At 47.6% G+C, this 24,623-nt stretch overlaps 1 protein-coding gene across 1 annotated transcript in view; it reads left to right on the top strand.

The window, feature by feature from the left end:
• Positions 1-24,623, top strand: part of GALNS (galactosamine (N-acetyl)-6-sulfatase) — a 38,577-nt gene that overhangs the window by 10,124 nt on the left and 3,830 nt on the right. Inside the window, exons 7-12 of the mRNA XM_032230623.1 lie at positions 3-130; positions 9,975-10,114; positions 10,953-11,056; positions 13,423-13,559; positions 15,386-15,488; positions 21,542-21,663. Coding sequence (XP_032086514.1) covers positions 3-130; positions 9,975-10,114; positions 10,953-11,056; positions 13,423-13,559; positions 15,386-15,488; positions 21,542-21,663 — 734 coding nt within the window. The remainder of the gene's footprint in view (positions 1-2; positions 131-9,974; positions 10,115-10,952; positions 11,057-13,422; positions 13,560-15,385; positions 15,489-21,541; positions 21,664-24,623) is intronic.

Genomic DNA, 24,623 nt, shown 5'->3' with positions numbered 1-24,623 from the left:
AGGAAGCCCTGGATTTCATAAGCAGCCAGCAAGCCAGCCATCAGCCATTCTTGCTCTATTGGGCCATCGATGCCACGCATGCCCCCGTGTACGCCTCCAGGGAGTTCCTAGGCACAAGCCAAAGAGGATTGTAAGTTGGTTTTGAGCAACATACCCTTTCCCTTCCCTGTTGCCCCAAGAGAGAATCCCAAACCAGTCCTTAAAACCTCACTCAGTGGAGGTGCCATGCATGGTTTAAACTGTGTGGGTCACTGAGTTGTAGAGGCTGGAGGGCATCACTGAGATCAGTGTTTTTCTGACTTGACAACTTTGAGATGTGTGGACTTCAACTTGCAGAATTCCACTGCCGGTTCTCGCTTCAGCATACTGCCTCTTGGCCTCTGAGTAAAGGAGTTTCTGCTGTAACACTGTAGTTATTTTTCCATACACCATGGCTTGGATCTGCAAAACAAGACAATGCCAGCTTGGAAAAAATCAAGGAGAAGAGAGGAAAGAAATGCACTCAACATTGAAGGACAAATTACGCCAGGCATGAAAATCTAGAATGAAGTCCACCAACAGCCACACCTAGCATTAAAAGGGCCGTTGAGGTCTTCCTTCTGGTTCTAAAAACCATCACCGTGGCCAAATTACACCAGGCATGAAAATCTAGAATCTGAACTTGACTTACTTGACTTAAGTCTTTAGCGTCGGTACGGCATCGCCAATCCCTTCGCTGTAGAGTCGCATGCATCCTGAATCAACGGGATCCATGATTCTAGGCTGAGTACTACTTGAGCTCGCCGGGCCCAAGAGTCGACAGAGCCCCTTCTGTTGGAAAACGATGGGCACCTCGAGAAGGCAGGGGTTGTCTTGATAATGAGAGGCTATATTTTGCGCGTCAATTATCCTTGCCCACCAAGTCCACCAACAGCCACACCTAGCATTAAAAGGGCCGTTGAGGTCTTCTTTCTGGTTCTAAAAACCATCACCGTGGCCCAAATTACGCCAGGCATGAAAATCTAGAATCTAAAGCCCATCAACAGCCACACCTAGCATTAAAAGGGCCGTTGAGGTCTTCTTTCTGGTTCTAAAAACCATCACCGTGGCTCAAATTACGCCAGGCATGAAAATCTAGAATCTAAAGTCCATCAGCCGCCACACCTAGTATTAAAAAGGCCGTTGAGGTCTTCCTTCTGGTTCTAAAAACCATCACCGTGGCCATATTACGCCAGGCATGAAAATCTAGAATCTAAAGTCCATCAACAGCCACACCTAGCATTAAAAAAGGCCATTGAGGTCTTCCTTCTGGTTCTAAAAACCATCACCGTGGCCATATTACGCCAGGCATGAAAATCTAGAATCTAAAGTCCATCAACAGCCACACCTAGCATTAAAAAAGGCTGTTGAGGTCTTCCTTCTGGTTCTAAAAACCATCACCGTGGCCATATTACGCCAGGCATGAAAATCTAGAATCTAAAGTCCATCAACAGCCACACCTAGCATTAAAAGGGCCGTTGAGGTCTTCTTTCTGGTTCTAAAAACCATCACCGTGGCCCAAATTACGCCAGGCATGAAAACCTAGAATCTAAAGTCCATCAACAGCCACACCCAGCATTAAAAAAGGCCGTTGAGGTCTTCCTTCTGGTTCTAAAAACCATCACCGTGGCCATATTACGCCAGGCATGAAAATCTAGAATCTAAAGTCCATCAACAGCCACACCTAGCATTAAAAAAGGCCGTTGAGGTCTTCCTTCTGGTTCTAAAAACCATCACCGTGGCCATATTACGCCAGGCATGAAAATCTAGAATCTAAAGTCCATCAACAGCCACACCTAGCATTAAAAAAGGCCGTTGAGGTCTTCCTTCTGGTTCTAAAAACCATCACCGTGGCCCAAATTACGCCAGGCATGAAAATCTAGAATCTAAAGTCCATCAACAGCCACACCTAGCATTAAAAGGGGCCGTTGTGGTCTTCCTTTTGGTTCTAAAAACCATCACCGTGGCCATATTACGCCAGGCATGAAAATCTAGAATCTAAAGTCCATCAACAGCCACACCTAGCATTAAAAAAGGCTGTTGAGGTCTTCCTTCTGGTTCTAAAAACCATCACCGTGGCCATATTACGCCAGGCATGAAAATCTAGAATCTAAAGTCCATCAACAGCCACACCTAGCATTAAAAAAGGCCGTTGAGGTCTTCCTTCTGGTTCTAAAAACCATCACCGTGGCCATATTACGCCAGGCATGAAAATCTAGAATCTAAAGTCCATCAACAGCCACACCTAGCATTAAAAAAGGCTGTTGAGGTCTTCCTTCTGGTTCTAAAAACCATCACCGTGGCCATATTACGCCAGGCATGAAAATCTAGAATCTAAAGTCCATCAACAGCCACACCTAGCATTAAAAAAGGCCGTTGAGGTCTTCCTTCTGGTTCTAAAAACCATCACCGTGGCCCAAATTACGCCAGGCATGAAAACCTAGAATCTAAAGTCCATCAACAGCCACACCTAGCATTAAAAGGGGCCGTTGTGGTCTTCCTTTTGGTTCTAAAAACCATCACCGTGGCCATATTACGCCAGGCATGAAAACCTAGAATCTAAAGTCCATCAACAGCCACACCTAGCATTAAAAAAGGCCATTGAGGTCTTCTTTCTTTTTTTAAAAACCATCACCGTGGCCATATTACGCCAGGCATGAAAACCTAGAATCTAAAGTCCATCAACAGCCACACCTAGCATTGAAAGGGGCCATTGAGGTCTTCCTTTTGGTTCTAAAAACCGTCACCGTGGCCCAAATTACGCCAGGCATGAAAACCTAGAATCTAAAGTCCATCAACAGCCACACCTAGCATTAAAAAAGGCCATTGAGGTCTTCCTTCTGGTTCTAAAAACCATCACCGTGGCCATATTACGCCAGGCATGAAAATCTAGAATCTAAAGTCCATCAACAGCCACACCTAGCATTAAAAAAGGCCGTTGAGGTCTTCCTTCTGGTTCTAAAAACCATCACCGTGGCCATATTACGCCAGGCATGAAAATCTAGAATCTAAAGTCCATCAACAGCCACACCTAGCATTAAAAAAGGCCATTGAGGTCTTCCTTTTGGTTCTAAAAACCATCACCGTGGCCATATTACGCCAGGCATGAAAATCTAGAATCTAAAGTCCATCAACAGCCACACCTAGCATTAAAAAAGGCCGTTGAGGTCTTCCTTCTGGTTCTAAAAACCATCACCGTGGCCATATTACGCCAGGCATGAAAATCTAGAATCTAAAGTCCATCAACAGCCACACCTAGCATTAAAAAAGGCCGTTGAGGTCTTCCTTCTGGTTCTAAAAACCATCACCGTGGCCCAAATTACGCCAGGCATGAAAATCTAGAATCTAAAGTCCATCAACAGCCACACCTAGCATTAAAAAAGGCCATTGAGGTCTTCTTTCTTTTTTTAAAAACCATCACCGTGGCCATATTACGCCAGGCATGAAAATCTAGAATCTAAAGTCCATCAACAGCCACACCTAGCATTAAAAAAGGCTGTTGAGGTCTTCCTTCTGGTTCTAAAAACCATCACCGTGGCCATATTACGCCAGGCATGAAAACCTAGAATCTAAAGTCCATCAACAGCCACACCTAGCATTGAACGGGGCCGTTGAGGTCTTCCTTTTGGTTCTAAAAACCGTCACCGTGGCCCAAATTACGCCAGGCATGAAAACCTAGAATCTAAAGTCCATCAACAGCCACACCTAGCATTAAAAGGGGCCGTTGTGGTCTTCCTTTTGGTTCTAAAAACCATCACCGTGGCCATATTACGCCAGGCATGAAAATCTAGAATCTAAAGTCCATCAACAGCCACACCTAGCATTAAAAAAGGCCGTTGAGGTCTTCTTTCTTTTTTTAAAAACCATCACCGTGGCCATATTACGCCAGGCATGAAAATCTAGAATCTAAAGTCCATCAACAGCCACACCTAGCATTAAAAAAGGCTGTTGAGGTCTTCCTTCTGGTTCTAAAAACCATCACCGTGGCCATATTACGCCAGGCATGAAAATCTAGAATCTAAAGTCCATCAACAGCCACACCTAGCATTAAAAAAGGCTGTTGAGGTCTTCCTTCTGGTTCTAAAAACCATCACCGTGGCCATATTACGCCAGGCATGAAAATCTAGAATCTAAAGTCCATCAACAGCCACACCTAGCATTAAAAAAGGCCGTTGAGGTCTTCCTTCTGGTTCTAAAAACCATCACCGTGGCCATATTACGCCAGGCATGAAAATCTAGAATCTAAAGTCCATCAACAGCCACACCTAGCATTAAAAAAGGCTGTTGAGGTCTTCCTTCTGGTTCTAAAAACCATCACCGTGGCCATATTACGCCAGGCATGAAAATCTAGAATCTAAAGTCCATCAACAGCCACACCTAGCATTAAAAAAGGCCGTTGAGGTCTTCCTTCTGGTTCTAAAAACCATCACCGTGGCCCAAATTACGCCAGGCATGAAAACCTAGAATCTAAAGTCCATCAACAGCCACACCTAGCATTAAAAAAGGCCGTTGAGGTCTTCCTTCTGGTTCTAAAAACCATCACCGTGGCCCAAATTACGCCAGGCATGAAAACCTAGAATCTAAAGTCCATCAACAGCCACACCCAGCATTAAAAAAGGCCGTTGAGGTCTTCCTTCTGGTTCTAAAAACCATCACCGTGGCCATATTACGCCAGGCATGAAAATCTAGAATCTAAAGTCCATCAACAGCCACACCTAGCATTAAAAAAGGCTGTTGAGGTCTTCCTTCTGGTTCTAAAAACCATCACCGTGGCCATATTACGCCAGGCATGAAAATCTAGAATCTAAAGTCCATCAACAGCCACACCTAGCATTAAAAAAGGCCGTTGAGGTCTTCCTTCTGGTTCTAAAAACCATCACCGTGGCCATATTACGCCAGGCATGAAAATCTAGAATCTAAAGTCCATCAACAGCCACACCTAGCATTAAAAAAGGCTGTTGAGGTCTTCCTTCTGGTTCTAAAAACCATCACCGTGGCCATATTACGCCAGGCATGAAAATCTAGAATCTAAAGTCCATCAACAGCCACACCTAGCATTAAAAAAGGCCGTTGAGGTCTTCCTTCTGGTTCTAAAAACCATCACCGTGGCCATATTACGCCAGGCATGAAAATCTAGAATCTAAAGTCCATCAACAGCCACACCTAGCATTAAAAAAGGCCATTGAGGTCTTCTTTCTTTTTTTAAAAACCATCACCGTGGCCCAAATTACGCCAGGCATGAAAATCTAGAATCTAAAGACCATCAACAGCCACACCTAGCATTAAAAAAGGCCGCTGAGGTCTTCTTTCTGGTTCTAAAAACCATCACCGTGGCCCAAATTACGCCAGGCATGAAAATCTAGAATCTAAAGTCCATCAACAGCCACACCTAGTATTAAAAGGGGCCGTTGAGGTCTTCCTTTTGGTTCTAAAAACCATCACCGTGGCCCAAATTACACCAGGCATGAAAATCTAGAATCTAATGTCCATCAACAGCCACACCTAGCATTAAAAGGGGCCGTTGAGGTCTTCTTTCTGGTTCTAAGAACCATTACCATTAGTATAATTAATCTGAGAAGAAAGGTATAAAATCTATGATCATGACAGCACAACTAGCAAGGAGAATACATGAAAATTCTTTAATTTCACAACATATTGACAAACCTAACCATTGTTTCCATTTGGAAACTGTGACCATCATAGACCAACCCAAGTCAAAGAACACTAGGATATTTCCAAAAGCCAGGCAACTCTAACTAATCAGCCATCATTAGACATAGACATAAACAATACCACCTTCTGCGCACAACAACGAAGCCCAAAAGAAACAAACTGGACCAAAACACAACCTTACCAGCTGTCAGCACCTATATAAGCATAAACTCCAAGACCAACAGCCAAGAAGTGAACAATTCTAAATCAACAACATGTCAAACAACAACGACAAATAGTTCAACCAAAGAGCCTCCAAGATCATTTCCATCAACATTGAAACAAGCCACCAGAACCTAAGTTGAGAGCAACCATTCTCTCTCAAACCACTTATGACGTTCCCTAGTTTGATTACGAAAAATTAGCAAGAAAACCACCAATCGCAAAAAGCACCAAGGGCCCTTCCTTTCCACTATGAGCCACAAATCTTTATTTTTATACGGCGTCATATTACACAGCATCAATATGTTTACTTTTGGTTCCAAGAAGTCTGGCTGGTCCTGGCATTCTTTCTAAGGAAGAGAAGGTGGGAAGAAGGTGATCCAAAAGGATTCCCTTCCAGTCGGAGTACTGAGGGGATCCTCAGGAACTGGAGGAGACTTGCAGCTGAGCGCTCTTGACTCCTCCAGGGTGATTCGCCCTCACTGCTCACTCAGGGACTGAAAGGGTCACCCAGTGGAACCCTAGAGAGGCTGTCCAGGGGGTGTCTTCCAGAGCTCAGGGATTGAATGAGACAGGTAGCAGGCTGACTCCCGGGCTCATTCAGTATGAGTGGAAGCTCGGGGACTGGACAACCTCTACAAGTAGGGGCATCACCCCCTTTCCACACCACGTTGATATGGAGAATGCTTTTGGGGCCTTCTCTGGTTCCCACAGCCAATGGCTAAAATTATCCCAGATCAGAAATCATTTATTTGTTTTAAGATACATTTGTCACATTTATGCCCATTGTTTTTAATCATCATTACTTTGGGTTTTTTTTGAACAAAACTTCACTAAAGCATTCCTTAAGGCAGTGTTTCTCAACCTTGGCAACTTGAAGATGTCTGGACTTCAAGTCCTAGAAATGCTGGCTGGGGTGGGGAATTCTGGGAGTTGAAGTCCAGACATGTTCAAGTTGCCAAGGTTGAGAAACACTGCCTTAAGGTCAGCTTTAGCAAGGCCCAAAAGTTTTTGCAGTAATGAAACCACGTTGCCAACAGTAGCTGCCAGGCTTCTTGGCTGAATGCATGTGGCGCTGGATAGTTAATGAAACCAATGACTTAGCTTTGATGTCTTCAGTCTTGACTCCTTTTGCATAGTGAGTGCCTGTGAAATAGAATAAACAAATCAACATCCCCAAATGTCTACCTGAGGTTCAGAGGCTAGAAAATCAATTCAGCAATTTTAGGAAGAGGCATTTATGTCCCTTATCCCATGAAACAAGATACAGCTCAGATCCCACGGATATTTTACTCCTAAAAACTTCAGCCTTGGCTAAAACTATTCAGAAGCCCACCTTACTCCCTGAAGGAAACCCCTTGGTTGTAACTCCCCATAGGTGAGACACTATTGAGACATTTAACTCAGCCATCACTGGCTTTTTACTCCTAGCAATAAACGCCGTGGTTAAAATTACCCTTGGAGAACAGGCTGCCCCGCGAGGTCTAAGCCAGTGTTTCTCAACCTTGGCAACTTGAAGATGTCCGGACTTCAACTCCCAGAATTCCCCAGCCAGCTGGCTGGGGAATTCTGGGAGTTGAAGTCCGGACATCTTCAAGTTGCCAAGGTTGAGAAACACTGGTCTAAGCGTCTCAAGCCAGAGTTATTACCTCCCAACGCCAGAGGCCCTGGCACGATCCCTGGCACGAAGTCTTCGGCTGCTGAGGCGACAGTCGCGGGGGAGAGAGAGGGGTTTTTGCTTCCCCCGCGCAGCGCCGTCTCTCTGGAAGGGAGGAGAGACGCCGCGGAACCTCCCGCCGCCTCTGCAGCGCGCTCGCTTCTCCCCCCCTCGGCCCGCCGGCTTTTTAAACTGCCCCCCGCCCCTCGGAGATGGAGAGGCCGCTCAGCCAATCCGACGGAAAGGGCTTCCCAAGCAGCCAATCGCAGCCGAGGTGGGGGTGGAGGCGGGCCGCGAGAAGCGCTGGGCGGGAAAGGCGCGTGGCTGATCCTGGGCAGGTGTGCTGCGGCCGCCCAGGTGAGGGCGATGGGAGGCGGGCACGTGGCCTGCGCGCGTGAGGGTGCAACGCCTCCTCCTCCTCCTCCTCCTCCTCCTCCTCCACACCTGAGGACCCTTTGGACTACAAGTGCCAATCTCCAGCCAGCGAACCCCCCTTTTGCATGAGAGGCCGCGGTGGCTTTACCTTTTTTTTTTCGGTTCGAGGCTGCCTCCTGCCCGCACCCCTCCTGCAAAGGCCCGGTTTTTAAATGTCCTCTATTTGTACTGCAGGGAGCTTCGAGGACTGATAAATCAGAGGGAGATTTGGGTTTATCCTAGGCATGCTTTGGATTGCAAGTCCCATCAGCCACCTGTGGGGTGGGGGGTGTTGATAGGGAACGTCCCTTCTTGCAACAGAGAGCAAGAGTTAAACAGGGAAATCTGAACATTTAATAAATAAAAAATATATCTGTTCACATACACACAAAGAGAGAGAGTATAGGAGATGTTTTGGACTACAGATCCCATGAGCCAGCTTTGCAGGGGAGGGCTGATGGGGACGACCTCTTGCAATAGATTGCCCCTCTAGTTGTTGGCCCCTCCCCACCTTAAATGCAAGCCCCCTTTTCTATATTTTTGTGTTTTATTTGCATCTTCTCCACCATGTTACAATCTTACCAAGCAGCTCTTGGTTTTTGTTGTGCAAATAATGAATTTGTTATTTTTTTTCCAGTTTGTTTTGAAGAAGAAATTCCTGGGCTGGTTTTCTTTTTCTTTCTAAGAATTCTGCTTAAATGTTATAAATGGAGGAATTTTTGATACATGATTAGCCCCCTGAAAGTGAAAGAAATTGACCCAAATTTGAAACGGTTTCCTCTATTACAGGAACTCTTCCCTCCCCCCACCCTCATTTAAATGTTTTCAAAAGGAGGGGGGGGGGGTGCTTGTCCAAAAGTGCAAAATAATAAATGGCTCTCTTGGTTGTGTTCCTTTATTTGTGGTTTATGAAACTAGCTAGGTTTTCTGTCCTTGAATGACAATGAACTGTAAATTACCAATATGTCCTACTTTCACTGAGCAACCTGAATTAGAAGGGGGTGACTGATTTCTTGTGCTGGGCAAATGCAGTTATTGGTTGATAAAAGTTCTCTGCTTTCTATGTCCTATGTTAGAATGAAGTTGCAATGGAGAAACTGATCTTTTGGATATTGCACCCTTATAGTCTTCAATACTCCTTGCCAGTGGATATGCTGGCAGAGTCTGCTAGAGGTTGTAATCCAGCAATATCTGGAAGCATAGCGTGTTCCTGTAAATGATGGGAACTATGCATTGTTTTTCCTTGTTAACTTCATAATTCCTTTGGTGCTGCATAAATGGGATCTCATGAGCTGATAAACCCATTAAAAACTTCCTTCTGGCTCTACCTGTCCATGTAATTTTCTTTGCTGCAATATATAATCTATTCGGCTTGGAGCTGGAGAAAGAGACAATGCCAGCTTGGAAAAAATCAAGAAGAGAGGCAAAAAATGCAGACAAGGCTGCCAGCTCTGGAGCCCCCCATAAATCTTATTTCTTCATTTCACAGAAATCATGCTTATGCAAAACAGGAATTTTCTATTAGGCTCCTTGCTTCTTACTAAGATGGGATGCCCTCGGCTTAGCCTCACCCCTCTTCTTTTCACTTCTATTTTACTGAGAAAACTGATCTCCCCCCCCCCCAAAAAAAAAATCTTCTATCTGCTTAGCTAGTTAGAATGAACATTCTATATAAGTGTAGTTTTATAAATGCAAATACAATTAGAAACAATTAGTATTAACATTTCTTTTGAGCAAGGAGTATTATTACAGGCTAGGCCTTCAAATTTTAGTTATTTGGACCTTTTGGAAACATAGTTGTTTTTTATAATGTGTTATTCTTGTATTATAAGCTGCTCTGAGAGCAGTGTACTGTGGATGTTCACTCCTAAGTGATGCGGTTATATATGAGAGACTTTGCAAATGCTGTGCCCCATAGACATGGTGCATGGCACACAAATATATACATACACACTCAGATACCTTCATGTCCACCTCAACTGCTTTGTAATTTCTCCTCCCTGTCTCTTAGGTATGGCGATGCTATGCGGGAAATTGACTTTAGCATTGGGAAAATTCTTAGGCACCTTCAGAATCTGGGCATCAGCAACAAGACCTTTGTGTTTTTTACATCTGACAATGGGGCCGCCCTCATTTCAGCCCCAGAACAAGGTCAGTTTTCTTGGAGTGGACCTTGGTAGGGTTGGTAGTCGGGACAGAATATTAGAAGCTAATTTGCTTTTGTTGAAAGAAATGTGGGTTCTGGGTTCTGGGTTCAGCTCCAAGTGGGGAAGAAGACACTGGAGACATGGAGGCTGCTTGGAAAGATGGTTTATTGGTGGACAGGGCCACATGGCTTGAGCCCTGACCAGAAAAGGTGATCACATGCTTCAATGTTGGTGGAGAAGAAGAGAAGGGCTGAGGGAGGGGCTTGCTAGGCTTTTTATACCCTGTTTAGTCCCACTTCTCTGTTTCCTGTTCCTGTGTAAGAAGTGTATTCTGATTGGTTGTCAGACTCCCATGGTGCCATGCAGGGGACTACTCTCTAGGCTGTTTTGAATCCAGGTATAGATGGGTTCTCAGATGCCATGTGGAGAGTTGAGTAATATCCCTTCCCCCTGCAGCTGCAGTGGAGAGGTCTTTATTATGTAAAGTGGGCTAGCCTGGCCTTCTCAATGGCCTATTGACAAAGTGTGGATGGGCAGGAAGCTACAGGCAACTATTCTGTCTTTCAAAGCATGTTTCTTTCTTTTCACATCCAGAGAAATATTCTGCCTTTTTAATATTTCCTAGGATATTTCATTTTTCTGGGAGAGGGCTGGATGATAACTTCCCACACTTTCTTCCAAAGGCATTGTCTACAAATAAGTATTTATATGGGGGTGGGGTGGGGAGGGGGGCTGTCAAGTCGACAGTGTCTTTTTGAATGACTTATTAGCCCAGTAGCCTGAATTCAAATTCTACCTTTCTCTGCCGAGAAACAGTTTGGAACTATTTTCTCTTTATGCAGGAGGCAGCAATGGCCCTTTCCTATGTGGCAAGGAAACGACTTTTGAAGGTGGCATGAGAGAACCAGCTATTGCCTGGTGGCCAGGACACATACCTGCAGGACAGGTGGGAATCTGGGGTGGGTGGGAATCTTCTCTGTAGGACTTACAATAGTTGTGTTTTATATGGCAGATCTATAATAACAACATTCACTGCTGAACTGAAACTGAACTGGGTTATAGCAAACAGATGATTCTGAATTCTTTTCATGTCACTTCCAGTTTTTGGCAGTCCTGCACCATAGTGAACACTGGATTTGCTTAACCACCAATAAAGCTAGTAAACCCATGGCAGTCACATGGCTGATCCATTTGAGACTTATAACCATAATCTGCAGGCTCCATTAGAGTGGTATCTCAGGGACTGCCTGCAGACAGAATTTTCTGGCCCAGTTCACCTGCTGCCTCTGCTTTCTCCAAGGATGCAGAGCTGCAGAACTTCGTATTTTCATGCTCCTTCACCTGTTCCAGCCCCTCCCCCAATTCCATCTCTTTTCCTCCTCCCCCCCTCCCCCACTTCTGCTCCCTGAAGGAGAAAAGAACATATCAAGCGGAAGACAGCACTGCAACCTTTTTCTTCACTATCTCCCACAAGGCACAAATTGAAATTGAATTAGACAGGGATATCAGGTCTGCTTGCTGTGATAAATGTAAAAGGATTTTATTTAAAAAAACACCCTGACATTTGTTCACCCAGTTTCAAATATTTAGCTTTCCTCCTTTCCATTCCTGGCGGGGGCAACTTTATTAATTGTCGCCTTTGATTCAGAGTTAGAGCTTGAAAGCGCTGATAACGCCGGAGCTGGCTAGTTCTTCTCCCGATGTGGCCCGCGGCAAAAAGGATTTCATTTTCTTAAAGATGCTCTGTATGTGCTGAGAGTTTATTTTATATATATATATATATATATATATATATATATATATATATATATATATATATATATATATATATATATATATATATAAACACCCTCTTCTTGCGCACCGTGGTACGGGCTGTTGTTTGCTGATATGGAAAATATCTGATCTAGCTCCTCTGGCTTTCGTTATTTATTTTCCACCGAGCCACGACTCTTCAGAACGATCTCTTCGCTTCTCGTCCCCATTTTGTTACGGGAATGGCAAAGGGGGGAAAGAGATTGTCAACAGAAGAAAGTGCTACATTCACCCTCTGAAAATAGGAGAGGGCAACATTCCCTCCCCCCCCCCCCGGCCCCTAGCAACCTCCTCCTGTTTCCACCCCCGCCCCAGATTTTATCTCTCCAATATGGTGCTGCAGATAAATGCAAGTAGCTATAACATTGGCATTTAGCTTCTTTTAAGAAGTTTTCTGTCCTCCATGCAGGGAGCAGGCTGGGAGACTAGTGACAGAACCGGCTGTTGAAAATGAGCTATCTGGTTCGGTGGAATAATGGGGAGGAAGAGCGGTTGCTGGTGGTCCCAGGTGGAATGGGACCACTTGCCCTAGCCAACCTGCTGTGGGACAATTTAACAATTCAATTTAATTATTTAAAATAAATATTTTAATTTTTGTCATTCACGTTTCATTCTGTCCCTCCTTTTGCATCCTTTTTAAAGTGATTTTGTTCCACCATTTCTTTGATATCAGTGTCATCGTCACACACCCGTCCTGGGCTGGTGGAGTTTTTTAATGCAAGGCAAGAATAATAAGAGCCTTGATAATAAGATAATAAGAATTTACCCAAACATTCCACTCGCAGGGATCTGACTATCCATTTCTGGTGTGGGAATATGCTGGTGGCGGTCGGGGTTTGCTCTGTAGCTGCATCCCATCATCTCAGCCCTAAATTTTTTACGTGGAGTTGAAATTCTGTTTTTTCTGCACCTCCAACATCCTCCAGTCATCCAGAACAGCATTTTTCAACCTTAGCAACTTCAAGAAGTGTGGACTTTAACTCCCAGAATTCAAACACCTCTTGGCCATGGCTGGGAAATGGTGCTCTGGAGAACCCTGCTGGTGGTTGTGGCTACAGCATCCCAAATGGCTTTGGAGGCCCTCCGCATCTCTCTCTCGGTCACTTGGGAGATCCGGAATCTGAGCAAAAGTCTATTCTCAGTCATCCCGTCACAGTGGTCCCAAAGGTGCTTTTCCAAAAGGCAACTGGACTTGCTTGGTTTAATAAAGCATAACAATTTTCTTTTTAAAAAAAGGAAGTCCGGTTGCCTTTTGAAAAAGCAGACTTAAGAATCTGGGTACTTAAGTTTGGACAGAACAAAGCCAACCGCCTTGAAGAAGACGCATAGCTTAGTGGCAGAGCACCCTGCTTTTCCCGCGGAAGAGCCCTGATCGAGACACGTCTCTGGGAATCCTGGGGCTGGGCTAGAAGGCCGAGAGAGAGGTAGGTTTTTCAGCCCTCGCGTCACTGAAGCAAGCGTTCCCACGCACGCTCTCTCTCGTCCTGTGGCTTGCAGGTGAGTTACCAGCTGGCCAACGTGATGGATCTCTTCACCACTTGCCTCTCGCTGGCAGGACTGCAGCCTCCCAGTGACAGACAGATTGATGGCATCGACCTCCTGCCTGTCCTCCTGCAAGGCAAAGTAATTGACAGGTGAGTTACGGGCACCCCCTCCTCTTGCAGCTTTCTGCCAATCCCTCCTCTCCACCCTCAGCCTTATTGAGACGCAGGAGAAATAGGTGGCTATTTTTGCAGCCTCCTATTACAGAAGGGTTACTCCTGTCCTTTGTTCGTGAGGATGAAGCACCTGCTTCCTAAAGGTTTTCTGGATGTTGAATCTGGAGCTCGAAACATACATCGGTGGCTGCCTCGTCCCTCCCTGTGCCTTAGCATTTACACTGCTGTTCCACAGGTCTCCCTAATTACTATGGGGATGCAGACCGGGTAGCATGGGTTTGCTGTTGAATCAGGCTGTTTCCACGTTCCATGCCTTAAGCCAGTGGTTCCCAAACTTGGCAACTTTAAGACTTGTGGACTTCAACTCCCAGCTCTGCTGGCTGGAGAATTCTGGGAGTTGAAGTCCACAAGTCTTAAAGTTGCCAAGTTTGGGAACCACTGCCTTAAGCCATGACAGGATGTTGGAGTTTAACAACCCTGGATGACCACACGTTTGCTCATGCCTGCATTAAATGCGTGGATTTAATAGATGATACTTCCACTTCAGCGTCCTTGATTTGCACCAAAATTGCTCTGGTTATGTGATAGCAATAGCAATAGCAGTAGACTTATATACCGCTTCATAGGGCTTTCAGCCCTCTCTAAGCGGTTTACAGAGAGTCAGCATATTGCCCCCAACAATCTGGGTCCTCATTTTACCCACCTCGGAAGGATGGAAGGCTGAGTCAACCCTGAGCCGGTGGGATTTGAACCGCTGAACTGCTGATCTAGCAGTAGCCTGCAGTGCTGCATTTAACCACTGCGCCACCTTGGCTCATGTGATGGGCCTGTGGCCTTTTTCTACAGCACCCCTTCCAACAGTTCTGTTGCTAAGGTTTTCGGTCAAGCTACAGACACAATACAATACAGGGATACCAGCATGGCTGACCTACAATTTGCTTACCCTAATTAGATTTAGTCACTTAAAAGTCACATAATTCCGGGAAAGAGCAACTTATCCCCAGCCTCCTGACTCCGCAACATTGAGTTTGTACAAATAATGTGGTGCGTTATCTTCTTGTCAGAGCCAAGGTGGCGCAGTGGTTAAATGCAGCACTGCAGGCTACTGCTAGATCAGCAGGTCAGTGGTTCAAATCTCACCGGCTCAGGGTTGACTCAGCCTTCCATCCTTCCGAGGTGGGTAAAATGAGGACCCAGATTGTTGGGGGCAATATGCTGACTCTCTGTAAACCGCTTAGAGAGGCCTGAAAGGCCTATGAAGCGGTATATAAGTCCACTGCTATTGCTATTGCTATTGTTTTGAAAAAAAATCATTGAATGAAATATCTATGCTGTTCTATTCGCCTTCAAAGCAAATTTCCAAAGCTCGGTTTCCCCTGGCTTTGGGGCTGGTAATTTGGCCTCCTGTATCTTTGGCATCTCCATCACACAGGTGCCTTTTTCCCTTGAGTATTTTACTAAGTCAGCGGGCTCCTCCGTGTGAAATTTCACAGCCTGGTAGTTCAAGGATGAAGAATCTCTGGCAAGACAATTGGTATAAGGTTTCATTCTGGCTCTGCTCTCCCTTTTGATGGATGCTTTTAAAAATGCTAATTGAAAACCTTGCAGAAGGGCTATTAGGCGGCCGCCTGTTCCGAACTGATAGCTGAGTTGCTGGCCAGGCTTTGCTAAAGAGTTTGTCTCCCTTATCTCTGTAGCCGCCTGGGGGGGCGTGGGGGGAAGCGAGTTGTTTGGGCATGTTACATTTCTCATGTGACTGTACATCTCTCTCTCTCTGTCCCTCCCCATCCTCTCTCAACCAGACCAATCTTTTATTACCGTGGCAATGAGATGATGGCAGTGCGGGTTGGGCTTTATAAGGCCCATTACTGGACCTGGAGCAATTCCTGGGAGCAGTTCATCCAGGTAATTGAAAATTCCTTCCTTCCTTCCTTCCTTCCTTCCTTCCTTCCTTCCTTCCTTCCTTCCTTCCTTCCTTCCTTCCTTCCTTCCCTCCCTGCTATTTTCAAAAGTGATGCTCCATCAAAACATCTACTTCAGTGCAAGATGTAGTTTTAAGAAGGTTACAAAGGTGTTAAAAAGCTTTTAGGAAGGATCAGTATTGTATTAAGAAGAAAACATTTACACCGGGGGTGTCCAAACTTGGAAACTTTAAGACTTGTGGACTTCTGCTGGCTTGGGAATTCTGGGAGTTGAAGTCCACAAATCTTAAAGGAGCCGAGGTAGCGCAGTGGTTAGGGTGCAGCATTGCAGGCCACTTCAGCTGACTGTTATCTGCAGTTCAGCGGTTCTAATCTCACCGGCTCAAGGTTGACTCAGCCTTCCATCCTTCCGAGGTGGGTGAAATGAGGACCCGGATTGTTGTTGGGGGCGATATGCTGACTCTGTAAATCGCTTAGAGTGGGCTGAAAGCCCTATGAAGCGGTATATAAGTCTAACTGCTACTGCTATTGCTATTAAAGCTTCCAAGTTTGGACACCCCTGATTTAGTCTGTGTTTTCAAACATAGCAACTTTAAGATGCATGGACTTCATCTCCCAGAATTCTTAAAGTTCCCAAGTGTGAAAAACGCTTAGCTTAACCCTTCTGGTATAACTTTCCCTAGAGGTGCCTTCTGCATCCCTCCCCAATGTTTGCTGTCCTATAAGGTCTCAGCAAGGCCTTATAGGGGAGAGAAGGAGGAGGCCCTTTCCCAGCTGCACTCAGACGTCCTTTGTCTCTCTGGTCAAGCGAAGCCTCTCAGGCCTGCTGGGAGGAAGGGCCTGTCTTTGCCTTGGACGCGTGTCTGCCTGGTGCGCCTGGGAGAAAGAGCACAGCTTCGTTAACGGAGCTGCTGCCTCCAAGGTTCTCCCTCCTGTGAGTGGTGGCAGGCGTACAATTAAGCCGTGTTTATTCCTTCCTGAGTCTTTGTTTAACTGCGAGTTGATAAAAGTCAGCAATTATGCCGTACATCACAGGGTGATTAAAGGTCCATTGCTTTTCCTGCTCCTTGTGTTGCCTTCCCTTGGGGTGGGAACAACTGGAGCACCCAATTAGTAGACAGAACCCCCATTAACAACACGAACATTGTGCGAGGGCTGAAATTGGCCCTATTCTTCTGGGGCTCCGATACTAATTACAACACTACTAATAGTTGGGTTTAAAAAAAAAATATAGAATGCTGAATATCATTACATTTTCCATTGCAGAAACTTCAAACACTCCCAAAGTATAATTGCTGTTTAATCTCCTTTTTTTTGCTGTCTCCAGTTTTTTTTAATCAATATTATTGATCGTGAGGCTGGGAGATACTTGAGGTTGTGGGTTCCTTTATGAAAAGGGAATATTAAACACGTATGCTTGAACATGAGAAGAGGGGTTGCAGCAGCCGGCAGTGGCTGAGACCTCCTCAGTGGATATGAAGCAGCTTTTGGATTGGATGTTTTGCTCTGCTGGACCCAAGGGAACAATGCCGAATTTACCTAGGTCAATGTTTCTCAACCTTGGCCACTTGAAGATGTCCCAACTTCAACTCCCAGAATTCCCCAGCCAGCGAATGCTGGCTGGGGAATCCTGGGAGTTGAAGTTGGGACATCTTCAAGTGGCCAAGGTTGAGAAACACTGACCTAGAGGCTTCTTGGGATCTGACCCGTGTCCTGAAGTGGCTGGGCTGCCTCAGTTCAAGGCTGGGATAATGGAGGAGATGAAGGCTCCTTTGGGTAGACCAGACCATTCTCCGAATGTCTCTGGGGACCCAAAGGGTGTCGTTCTCTCTGCTGTGAGAAGTGATAGGAGTAGGCAGCTACAGGCATCTCCTCCTCAGGGACAGGTGGTTATTCTGGGGCATCCTAGTCCCTCAAGACCTTTACTCTGGTTGTGGAACCTGGTCCAGGATTTGCCCAATTCTGTTTAGCTTAGCTTATCAAGAGAGGGCACCGTTCTTACAAAAAGCACCTGCTTTTCTCAACGTGCCAAAGGAAGAAATGCAAAGCATCTCAGCAGGAAATCCACCTGGCTAAGAAGAAGCTGGCAGAGGCGTTTTGCAGCTGTAACTGGCCGAGGAAGAATATTTACTTAGCTGCCATCCAGAAGCTGTAAAAGGGCCATTGTGATTTACAAGTGGTTCTTGTTTGCACAGTTTTAAGTTGTCAGCCCTTGATTAATGGGTTGTGTTGAGCAGAAGGGAAGATGGGTGTAAATAACTAAGGTATGAAAAACAACACTTTTTTCCCCTGAACGTAATAATAGGTAACTCTTTAAATCTGGGCAGACAGATTACCATCTCAGAGGCACTGGAGAATCAATTGGAGATGCTGAAGAGTTTTGAAGGTTTCAAAAGGAGGCAGAGGCTTTGTTACAAATGCCACGTTGACTTGGGAGATTTTAGGACTCCCCCCGCCTCTTCCAGGCTTGTCTCAGTGGTTTATAATCGGGGGGGGGGGAGGTTATCACTGTTAAAGGATAAGGGGAGCTCTGCCAGCTTCCCAGGTCTGGAGTGGGGCATATGAAGACACCACTCTTGGCCATTCACATCTCTCACGTCCAACGCAGCCTTGCCCAGATGTGAAGGCAGCCTTGGGGAGTAGACCATTTGGGTGCCCAACCTCTGCTTCTTGCCTCCCCCTCTTCCCTCTCCCCGCTCTGATCCTACCTTATTCTAAACCTCCTGCATCGCAGCAGTGCAAGGGTTCACGTTAGGAAAGGAGAGGCCCGGTCTGGAATCCAGAAGGCACATTTCGACTTCCCGTTGCCAGGAAGGCAGCGTTGGCTGAGCAGACAGTGAATCCACAGCAGAAGGATGGAGATGGTACCCAGGTGATGGGTTGCCAGATCAAAGGATGTTAACGTCTGTGCTTGCGGAAAGCCAACTGGCATCCGCCTGCTGCTTAGCTTCTTGTTTATATTTCTTGAGCATCTGGGGCTGTTGGCTGGGAAACAGATGCAGGAACACAGCAACCCCAGAGCAGGGTGGCCGTAATGGTTGGTGTGTGTTGGAGGGAGGAAATCACACGGTTGGAATTCTGCGCCAGAGGCAGACCAGGGCACTCCTGATGATCCCTGAAGAAGGGAGGCTCTGCCTTATACTTGAGAAATGGACCCTGGATGTTTCATCATCAGCATATCAACAAGAGAGTGAAAGCAGAGTGCTGTTTGTTGGGCATATTTTTGGGTAGGAGGGTGGAGGATATTTCTTAATTGCCTATTTCTTAAAAGTCTGGCAAATCTTCCAGGTGCTTTTATTAAGAATTTACACTCCCTGTTTCGCCTGGTATTAGGCTTCAAAGCTTCCAGGTGGGGACACCGGATGTCCCGTGGGATTTGTTAATCTTGATTAGCAGCTACTTCTGCCACTTCACTGCAGCCAACATGAAATAGATTGCTGTAGCATTCTAAGCCAGTATTTCTCAACCTTGGTGACTTGAAGATGTCTGGACTTTGTATTGTATTGTATTTTATTATTTGTATGCCGCCCTTCTCCGGGAGGACTCAGGGCGGCGAACAATTCAAGGGGGAAAAAAAGGGGGAACATAAAAGACAAAATACAAATAATAAAAGTAGACAACAGTCGCGCAACCATACATGTTGAGAGGGGAGGGAACTCATCAACCCCAGGCCTGCCGGCAAAGCCAGGTTTTCACGTCTTTTCGGAAGGCCTGGAGAGAGGTGAGGGTCCGAATCCCTGCGGGGAGTTCGTTCCAGAGGGCCGGAGCTGCCACAGAGAAGGCCCTCCCCCGGGTAATAGCCAGGTGGCATTGGCTGGTAGATGGCACCCGGAGGAGGCCAACCCTGTGAGATCTAATGGGTCTGTGGGAGGTAATTGGCGGCAGGCTCTCTCAACTCCCAGAATTCCTCAGCCAGCATAGCTGGAAATTGAAATCCAGACATCTTCAAGTCACCAAGGTTGGGAAATTCTGTTCTAAGCAATGCACAAGGTGTACAGAGGAGAGCCTTCGTGTTTGAGTGGCACCAGATAAGGATGTGCAAAGGTACGAAGACCTTTGGTGGAGGGAGCAGAGTGTCCCTCTTCAAGAAAGGAGGTTATTCTCTCGGGAATAACCGAGTTGGCCCAAGGAATCCCTGCTTGGAGAGAGGGACAGCGGCCCAGCCACAAGGCTCCCCCGGACATTCTTCCTTGGAAATCTGTGTGGACTCTGTGACGCTGCCACCCAGAGGGAGGAGATCTGTGTCTAATGACCGGCAGACGGATTTTAAGCCCCCCCTTGGTGATTAGTTGACTGCCTAATTTCAGTCGTGTGTTAACATGAGAAGACAACTGATTCTGTAAACAGAGCAGCATGGCAGCAAATACCATAGAATAAATTCTCCTGCAAAAAAACCACATTTGCACTATAGGCACCCCATACTAATGAGCCTGCAGTTAATTAAACGGCCCTTTTGATGTGCGTCCAAATTACAATCGTTCTGGCTTTGCCTTTTATTAGCTGTTGTCGTTGTGTTGTTTTCCTCTCTCGGAAGAGATTTGGGCTTTTCAGAAAAGCCAAGCTTGCTGGGTCTCTGGGCAGCCAAAGGTGAAAAGGTCCATTGCCTCCATAGACATTCAAAATCCATTCGAAGGTTGAATGGATGCAGATTATCAAAGCCCTTCCTTCCTTCCTTCCTTCCTTCCTTCCTTCCCTGCCACTGAGACAGGGATTTGTGTAGGTAAATGGGATTTCAGGAGCTTCTAACCTTTCTTACCTTATTGAAAAGCAGAATATTAGCTGCTCCACTGACCAGCCTATCCATTAAAGACACACGGGGATATTTTGAGAAAATTGTTTGCCAATCACATCCCCTCCAACGTCTGCGAAGAGACTTTTGGCTGAAGGCTTGTTTTATGTGCAAGCAGAGTGCAGCTGCGCCACCTCCCTGCCCTCCCTCCCTCCCTCCCTCCCTTAATAGCCCCCTTGGTCTTCTGGGAAGCAACGGCAGTCTGGAAAGATGGCCTTGGAGGGGGGGGGCCCTGGGGGGAATCTGGGCTGGGCTGCTGTGACCCTCAGCGATAGGCAAGGAGGAAGTTCCTGGAAGAGGCGCGTGTGTTCCTTCCCTGACTCTGCCAAGGTGGAGGCAAGAATGAGATAATATAGTCTGGACATGCCAGGATGGAGAATTCCATCTGAGGCAAAGGGTTGGCACTTCTACCCATGAGTGCTTTCCTATGAAGGATTAAGAAATAATGCCCAGGGAGAGAGAAAACGAGAGAGAGGGGAGAACTTGCCCTCTTTCCTGCCACGCCTGTTGTCCTTTTGCCACCTGTGTAGATCTGGACCGAGCCCGTCCTGGGTGCGATGGCTGGTGTCATGAGGGCTGGGAAGGGTTTCATCTGTCACGGAACCTTTTTCAGCCAGGCAGGTTGCTGAGAAGCACTGCTGTCCCTACAACATCTGGGCTGCCCCGGAGGTGTTCCAGGCTGCGCTCTTGTGGGCCCATGTGTTGGTGAACGAATGCAGAGGGCGGACTCCTGGCAACTCCTGACATTATGGACGGACGTCCCAAAGGAAATTTTCCAAAAGGCAACTGGACTTTCTTTGGGGTTTTCTTTTCTTGAAAACGTTTCGCTTCTCATCCAAGAAGCTTCTTCAGTGAAGAGAACTGAAGAAGCTTCTTCTTGGATGAGGAGTGAAACGTCTTCAAGGGAAAAACCAAGAAAGTCCAGTTGCCTTTTGGAAAAGTACCTTTGGGATAACCCTGACCTGGAGGACTGAGAATCCCCAGAGTCCACCGGACGGGCATGTGGAGGGTACAGTAAGTAAGTTAGAAGGGGAGAAAACTGGTCCCCAAAGGAACAGTCCGCATCTTATCTTGATGCACCAAAGGCCCAGATGTGGCTTCTGCTGGATGGAGAGAGATGGGTGAGATGCCGGCTAATGAAGGCGGAAACCATTTGGGCCTCTGCTGCAGCTCCTTTGCCTCCCTTTGCCCCCTGGCCCCTCCCTCGTCCCCCCTACTGACCTCCTCCTCCTTTCCTGGTGTTGCAGGGCATCGATTTCTGCCCGGGGCAGAATGTCTCCGGAGTCACCACCCACCAGCAAGTGGAGCACTCCAAGCTCCCCCTGATCTTCCACTTGGGGAAGGACCCTGGAGAGAAGTATCCGATCAGGTGAGAGGGAGGGTACCTGGGCGAGGGGAGCCTCCCATCCAGGGAAGGGAAAGGGGTTCCGGGGGACGTGCTGGTGGGCAGAAAGGCAGCGCCACTGGGGGAGCCTTGGGTGATTCCGTCTCCTCCGCTCCACGGATCAATCCAGAGGAAGCTGGTTTTGGAAAGGGCTCAGGTTAAACTCCAGTCATGGGAGAAACACCCCAGGTTTTCTTCCAGGGCCGCAGGCAGCTTGTGAGTCTCTGTGTTAATTTAACTTAATTGTCCCCCTTGGCAGCCAGCATGTCAGGGGTGCCTATGCTAATTGTGGGTGGGGGGCAATCACTTGTCCAAAGGTAATTTGACTTCAGGCACGTGGCAGAAGGGCTGTGTTGCCTGCAGGCCAGCAAAGCAACCGGATCCCTGTCCACGGGGAAGGGGACGAATGCTGGGGCCCACGGGAGGCTTGGCCTCTGGCCCCTTTTTCCCGTAGGTGGCCATTGGGGAGACGGAGGCTTCTTCTGTGAAGGCGCAAGCAGAGCTATGAAAATCAACCCTCAGCAACTGAAGATGTGTGCACTTCAACTCCCAGAATTCCCCAGCCGGCCGCGAATTGCAATCCACACATCTGGAGTTGCTGAGGTTGAGTAACCCTGGATAGGGCCAAGCAGCCCTCTGGTGTAAAAGATGAAAGGACACAAAAAGAAGCTTCAGGTGGAGCCAGGTCAGCCTCCCAGGGGGAGAAATTCTAGAAGCAGGGGGGAAGCCCCCACCCCACCTTTGCAGATGACCCAAACCATTTTGCCCCCAGGGTTCCCGCTCCTCGGATTCGCAGCCATGCTGGAAAGGGAGGGCAAAGAACCTGAGACAGGACTGGTGGGGGGAAGCTGGTGTGCTACCCGCCCCCACCCCTTCCTCTCAATTCCGAGCTGATGTTGCTGCAGGCCCCAGCAGGGTTAACCACGGAGTGAGCTCCGTCCTCCGGATCCCCTGCAAGTGGGGGGCGGGGGAGAAGGGACAGATTGCGGGGGGGGCACAATTACGCTAAATGAACTAAACACACATCACACCTGTGCCTGGGACCACCTGCCTCCCCTTCCATTCCTGATTGGCCCTCCGGGGACCTCCCGGAGGTAAAGTGTTAATTAGTGTAATGACCCTGGGCTCCAGTCCACTCCGTGCCTTCATCCAGAGTCTGGAATAATTCCGGTACACAGGGGGGAATCTCGCAGGCGGCTTCCCCTCCGCACCACCTGCTCACCCAGCGCTGGCTGGCTCTTCCCTTTCATTCTTCCGCTGCAATTCCCAGCCGCCCTTGAGGAGGGTTGGAGAGACGGAATGCAAATCGAGGGCATCCCGCGGGCAGAGCGGTGTGTCGCTTGGCAGAGGCATTCGAGACACCTGTGCCAGGCATAGCTCCACGGCTGCCACGAACATTGTGGATTCGAACTGAGCTCCCTTGATTTTTGGCCTTGCCAAGCACCTCCATCCCTCTGGGAGCAGAGGGGTGACCGGGACTGGACTGCCACCAGTTTGTGGATGGGTGCTGCTGCCTTCCCCTTAGTGGAGGATGGGAGCCCGAGGCCTGTCTGCAGGAGAACCAGGCTTCCGTTCTGCCTTGAGTTGAGCAGGCCATTCCGGGGTCCTCAAGGTGGTTAAGCTGCCTCCATCTGGGTCTCTTTTGCCTGTCCTTGTACGGTAGGGTTTCTCAACCTCGGTGATTGATGTTAAGAGGTCTGGACTTCAACTCCCAGAGTTCCCCAGCTAGCCTGCTGGGGATTTATTGCATTCTGAGGGTTGAAGGCCAGGCCTCTGAAAGTCGCCAATATTGGAAAATACTGTCACAGAGGGTCTGCTTCTCCATAGCACAGGATCTGTCCTGCTGTGCGGTAGATCCCTTAAAGCAGTGTTTCTCAACCTTGGCCACTTGAAGATGTCCGGACTTCAACTCCCAGAATTCCCCAGCCAGCGAATGCTGGCTGGGGAATTCTGGGAGTTGAAGTCCGGACATCTTCAAGTGGCCAAGGTTGAGAAACACTGCCTTAAAGCTTGACTTCCTAGCTGAGCAAGCAAGATCAGATACACCAGCCGGGCAACTTCCCTTTGCCAGCTTCCTTCCTCCTTGCTCAGGGTGGTGGTCCAACTCCCTCCCCCCCGGTCAGCTTGATTGCAAGCAATGAGACACACATCACACACTTCCTTTGGGGCACTGGAGGGTTGCCCAAGAGGATGCTATTGATTGGCGTTTGCGAAAAGGGCTGCCACGAGACACCCCCAGGCTTGTGAGTGCGGTGGATCTTGGAGGAGGAAGACAGCTGGGCACCAGCGTGAGGTCGGACAGGAAGCGGAAAGGAAGCCTGAGTGGTTTCCTTTTGGTCTCCGAATGTGATTTGCACTTGTTTGTTCCCGCGGGGACTTTTAATAAGACAGACAGAATGAGATTGCCGAGTCTCAGCCCTAAGATGTGCTTGAAAGAACACCGCCATTAATCCACTTAAACAAATACCTGCCAATGTTTATAATCCTGATAAAAATAAGGGGGCCAAGAGGAGGGAGGGGCTGCTCCTTAAGGTAGGGGCCAAAACCCCAGCAACTAACTCCCTTCCCTCTGCCTAGAGCAGTTAGTGCAACGAGTGATGGGAACTTTCTCCTATGGGGGTGGGGGTGGGGTTGTTGATCTCCCCCAAGAGCCACAGCTCTGTTAGGGACTGGGGAGTGGGAGGGGGTCTGCTCTAGAGGCAGAAATCTTCCGTTTCAGCCTCTGAGACCCTTAACTGGAAAGGATCAGGAAGCAATTGATGAGAAACACTTTGGATTTTTAGAAACCTGGGACACGTACCCTGATCCCCAGGGAGGAGGGAAGTTCCCCTTCCCTCGAGGGGTTTGGGAAGATACTAGACAGTCACCTGTGGGGGTTGCTTTCATTGGGATTCTTGCGTTGAACAAGAGGTCAGACTGGATGGGCTCAAATGGACCCATCCGGT

Source organism: Thamnophis elegans, chromosome 14 (genome assembly GCF_009769535.1).
Source record: "Thamnophis elegans isolate rThaEle1 chromosome 14, rThaEle1.pri, whole genome shotgun sequence".
NCBI lineage: Eukaryota > Metazoa > Chordata > Lepidosauria > Squamata > Colubridae > Thamnophis > Thamnophis elegans.
Note: the sequence above shows the minus strand (reverse complement) of the source record. Positions and strands in the feature narration are given on the sequence as shown.